The following is a 5,418-nucleotide window of genomic DNA, read 5'->3' as shown; positions in this document are numbered from 1 at the left end:
TGTCAGGACACACTCTTGATTATACAGGAGACAGCTTATTATATTTATTTATTCATATTTACGTTTTCTCTGGTCTCTTTTGGATAGATGCTGCATTCACTGTCTGTCAAAGGGATTCCTGATGTTGTGGTGTTGACACAGAGGGAAGAAACACATTGATGAAAGACAGACAGATATACAACCTATAACGTTGTTCTTTAATCAGCCACAGGGGGCACTGTTGGGGAGGTTAAAACAACTCCTTACCTAAACCTTTTAAAAATATAATTTACTTTATTAGATTAGATTAGACAGGTTATTCATATAATATGTCTACTATATATATTTTTAATTTATTTTAAATAAAGACAGTAATTTTGTTCCATTTCTTTCGCTTCTTAAGCATCACTTCCGGTTCAGAGGTCATAGTTATGATAGGTCAATGTGTCCTTCCACACGTGTGTTCAGTAATCTTCCAGGAGCAGCAGTAACGGGGTGCTAGCCGGTTATTCAGAGCTGTCAAACTAATTTATTCAGTAGTTACGCGTCTTTATATTTCTGTACATCATGTTGAAGTCAGTGGTCCGCGCGGTGGGAGCCGCTGTCCGGGTTTCTTCAGCCACCACCTCCACAGCCCGAGCTCTGCCACTCAGCTGCCCGACACTGCGCTCACCAAGTTCGGCAACAACTCGGCCCTTCACCCGGTCTCTCTGGATGCTCAACAGCAACGGAGCCTCGTCGGGATACAGACCCAAACTGTTTAGCTCTAAAGTGATGAATCCCTCAGTATCGTGTGGATGTGGAGGACTGCACACAGAAGGTAACGTTTGAGTTAGAGGTGTGTATTTCAGCTAGCTAACGTTAGCTCGCCTCGTATCAGGCGATGTGACACGGCTAGAAAGAAACGTGTTAGCTGTAGTTTAAAGAAGACCTCCGTTTAAATGTTGACTTCTCCTTTCTCAAGACATTAAACTAATGTTGGGTCTTTTACCTGTCAGAAATGAAGTCAGCACTCGCAAAATAACGTTCACATCCTCTCACTGCGAGCAGCTAGTTAGCATTCACCTTGAAACATTATCTGTAGGTGTCACCACAATCAGTAAAGGAGTAAAACTGTGAATTAAAACAAGTTATAAACAACCAGTTGTTGAAGAAAGTTCGTATTGTATGTGTTAGCCGTGCGTCCACATGTGCAGTAGCTGGATGAGTATCCAGGTTGAGGTTTAAAGGTCAGTCAGTGGAGGACTGATGAGAAGCACCTGTGTTATCCTCTTATATTTATATTAACACAGTTTGACATCAGCCTGTGTGTATTATGTTGATGACAGTTGCATACCTTTTTTCTTTTGCCTACAAATGAATTATTGTAATTAAGAAAAGGCATGTTGTCACTGTGTGTACTGGTGTGTTAGTACCCTATGATGAACCTCAAGTGGTCTTTTGATAAACTTGTCAAACTGCCAGGACCATATAGAAACCTGCCACAGTGAAGGGGGAAGTTGTCAGTAAAGCTGAACTAATGAAGGATGTCTGTCATTTGCTGCAGGAGAAGAAAGATTGAACTTCTTGTTACAGATTTCACTATAACTCTACTGTTTATTCTTTTCCAACAGGTGACAAAGCATTCGGCGATTTCCTGTCCGATGAAATCAAAGAGGAGAGGAAAATCCAGAAAAACAAAAGCCTTCCTAAAATGTCTGGAGGATGGGAGCTGGAGATGAACGGCACAGAGGCTAAACTCATAAGAAGTGTTGCTGGAGAAAAGTAAGGAATTTGCAGCTGGTGATTATCCAATCTTTGTTGACACTTAAGCAAACTCATTGCTAATGATCTGTCGTCTTCTTTTTCTTTTCACAGGGTCACTGTCACATTCAACGTCAATAACAGCATTCCTCCTAACTTTGAGGAAGAGGCCGAACAAGGACAGCAGAAGTCAGCAGAAGAGGAGGTGAGTTACAACAACAATTATGATAATGGAATAAAAGAAATGGGCTTAAAATAGCAAATGACTGATTGAAGCTGCTAACATTAAAATATGAGCATTATAATGATTATAATCCTGTTTTTCTTTACAGCCAGAAATTGTGTCGACACCCAACTTTGTTGTTGAAGTAACAAAACAGGCTACAAAACATTCCCTAGTGTTTGACTGCCATTACCCTGAAGATGAGGTAAGCATAAACCGTATTCATTTACAGAGAAAGGAACATATCAGATATCCGTTTTCTCTTGACAGTTCAGTTTTTGAGTTAAATTTTAACTTTTTGTAGGTGAGTCATGGTGAAGGAGAAGAGGAGAGTGACATCTTTGCCATTCGGGAGGTCAGTTTCCAGCCTGAGGGAGACACTGAGTGGAAGGAGACGAGCTACACACTCAACACAGACTCTCTGGACTGGGTAAGATTTGAGTAAACAGAAGATGATGATGATGATGATAATAATAATAATAACTTAATACACATATATACAACAGTTAAAGGAGAGATTTGTAAGATATGGCCAGAATTTTAGTTTAAAACATTGAAAAAACTGAAATATCAACAAAATTTGAAGAAACAGTGTCAAAGACACCTGTATGCTGTGTTGCAGAGCTGTCTACTGAAGTTAGCATGCTAACCAGCTAGCTCCGGCCCGTCCTGTCTCGTAGTACAACTTTGTTCCACCAAAAGACGATAGTTTGATAGCTCCCATTCAACCCGCAGATATATGCCACCTGTTTGTAAATGAACAAATTACAACAGAGATGAAATTAATTGCTTCATTAACTTATCGTAAAACACACTTCATTCAAACTCGACATATAGGAAATAAAACTCACCGACACATTCTTTATTTTTTTTATCAGTAAGAAATATTTGGGCACTACACACTGTTTTCACGTGTGCCTCTTTTCTGTTGCACACCTCTCCCGACCCTGCCTGCTGTCTCTTGTCATGCCTGAAGTCAACCTCCTGGTCAGAGCTGCTGTAAATAACCTCTTAACTGTATCCGCTGTTGTCAAACAGGCGATGTTGCAGACTGTGTTCAGTCCCAGTTAGGTTTCGAGCTGTGTTCACTCTCATGTCAGGGTGCCAGCTCCAGTTGAGCTGTCACCTGTGGTGACATGCCTGATCTAAGGTCCCGGTCCAGATGACCTCTAGGCCCAATGGCTCGACTGCTAACTGAGCCATGAGCCAATTTGCTAACGGTAGCTAGCTACAGCCCAGGATAGCTAGCAAAGAGCAGTAGCTGTCAGTTACTCTGGTGATATGCTGCCCCCTATGTTTTTTGGAGCTACCTTCGGAGACTGGCCATATTTTACAAACCCCACCTTCAATGAAGCTGATGATAGTTGTGTTGAATGTGAATGTGAATGTTTTATTTGTGTTGGTTTTCAGGCCCTGTATGACCACCTGATGGACTTCCTGGCTGACCGGGGGGTTGACAACACGTTTGCTGATGAGCTGATGGAGCTGAGCACTGCTGTGGAGCATCAAGAGTACATCAAGTTCCTGGAAGAGCTGCACGGATTTGTCAAATGTAACTAATGTTACATATAACCAACATTTTACCTTTAGTCAATACACATCCTGGCAAAGTTGGACTATAATAATACAGCAAGAATAAAGCAAGTGTTGCAGCACTGATTGATTGATAGCTCTGGCGCTCTACAGAGACTGATTGTTACCTGCTTTACTGTCTGTGATCAGTGAACCATGTTGCCAGAAGTTGTCACATTAATATTTGGCTGCAGATGTGTTTTCTATGTTAAAATGTGAGTTTATTTTTTCTGTAAGTTAAAAGGAGGTATAGTTTAAATTAAATATATGAAGGCCGTAATTCATGACGATATGCAGAAATCATCTTCATAAGAAATGTCTCTCAATTTTAGTCTTAACTGAGGTGGTTTACTGTGATCCAGTCAGTATCTGTGAATGTTCAACCATCCTAAAGCCAATAAAGGGAAGATTTGTCAAGATGTGAAATCCAAACAAAAACTCCACAAAATGATTGTTAGCATGTTACAAAAGTTCAGTTCTCACTCACAGCACTCACATGTATGTGACAGCTTCTGGTTGTACAACTTGACAATCCTGTGTTGAGTTGTACTTCTGGCTGGATTTGCAGGGAAGTTAGTGTTGACTAATATTGATTTGACTCCTCAATCATAATAACATGTGAAGGCTAAATCTGAATGGCATAAGTCAGTGTGTCTTCAGAGAATGGAAGATTAGTGTCCAATAAAACAGTTTGATATTAATGGATTATTTTATGGTGTTTTTGTCTTGATGCCAAGTATATCAGACATTACTGACTGTTTGAAATGCAGAAGTGGCCGTGTTGCACTTAGCAGAAATACTGAGCCATTAAAAACCCTTAGTTTGAGACTAACACATTTTTAACATCTGGGTTTCAGGCCAAGTGTGAGCTAATGTTTAAAATATACTGAATATTTATGTATAATTAAGCATTGTGTAGGTATATATAAAAACAACATTCTACAAACATTGTCCTTGTTAATCTTGGGTAAAAGAAAAAAAAGTTGCTTTTTTCTACTGCCAAACATCTGTGACTTGATCAGTGTGCAAGACACATGCACATATTTGTCCAGCTGCTGATACAGATATATACTGAATATAACAAACAAACTGAATATGTCACACACAGAATGAGGACTGTGGATTTTGTCTCTCAGCTAGTAAGAATGTGATCTGTTATTGAGCACGAGCAGATATATATACATATATTATATTTATAATATTAATGAGGTAATAATACAAACTATGTGTCCCATAACTGAACAAACAAACTGTTCTCGGAGGAAAATAAGGTCCCAGAAGACTGTTTGAATCTAGAAAGGTGGCAGGGTCCACCACATACAAAGTAAAACAGTATGAAATGATGTTGTCCTTTAAGGTCAGTTTGTTTGTTCAGTCATGAAGACAAAGAGATTTCTTTATTTACTTTGTTTAGGCAAAAATAAATCAATCAAAGACCTTTCTCTTCTGATTAAAATGTCTCCATAGTGCACCTTTAAGTGTAAAGCTACTGTAATATTGAGGATTTTAGACACAATAAGTCCAACTACTACTACTACTACTACTACCACTACTAATTATAATATGATAATAATAATAATAATAATAATAATAATTCAGATCAGAATCGGTCTATTAATAATTAGCGGTGGTGGTGAGAAGGACTTTACCACCACAGGAAGTTGACATAATGATAGTAGGTGTTACACAACAGACACACACACACGCACACACACGCACACGCACAGGGACGGTCAGTGGTCTCAGCTGACAGATGAGGGGCCTCACCGCTGTGACTGAGCCACGCTTGTTGGAGGAAATATTGGACTGTCTGGAGACAACAGGGGCGGGGGGAGGAGGGGAGGGCAGAGGGGGAGTTGAGGGGGAGGAGGGGGAGTCAGTTGAGGAGAAAGTTCACCGTT

General features: G+C 39.9%; 1 protein-coding gene across 1 annotated transcript; it reads left to right on the top strand.

Annotated features, from left to right (window-relative positions):
• The first annotated feature begins 409 nt into the window (after window positions 1-409).
• Window positions 410-4,218, top strand: c1qbp (complement component 1, q subcomponent binding protein). The gene is made up of 6 exons (XM_084373231.1): window positions 410-799; window positions 1,593-1,743; window positions 1,837-1,927; window positions 2,055-2,150; window positions 2,250-2,375; window positions 3,356-4,218. The coding sequence occupies exons 1-6, from the start codon at window positions 547-549 to the stop codon at window positions 3,503-3,505; spliced, it is 867 nt and encodes a 288-aa protein (XP_084229357.1). The 5' UTR covers window positions 410-546; the 3' UTR covers window positions 3,506-4,218.
• Window positions 4,219-5,418: the final 1,200 nt, after the last annotated feature.

The sequence above is a fragment of the Pagrus pagrus genome (genome assembly GCF_965226575.1).
Source record: "Pagrus pagrus genome assembly, chromosome: 14".
Lineage (NCBI taxonomy): Eukaryota > Metazoa > Chordata > Actinopteri > Spariformes > Sparidae > Pagrus > Pagrus pagrus.
The sequence above is the reverse complement of the archived record's forward strand: the minus strand, read 5'-3'. Positions and strand labels throughout refer to the sequence as shown.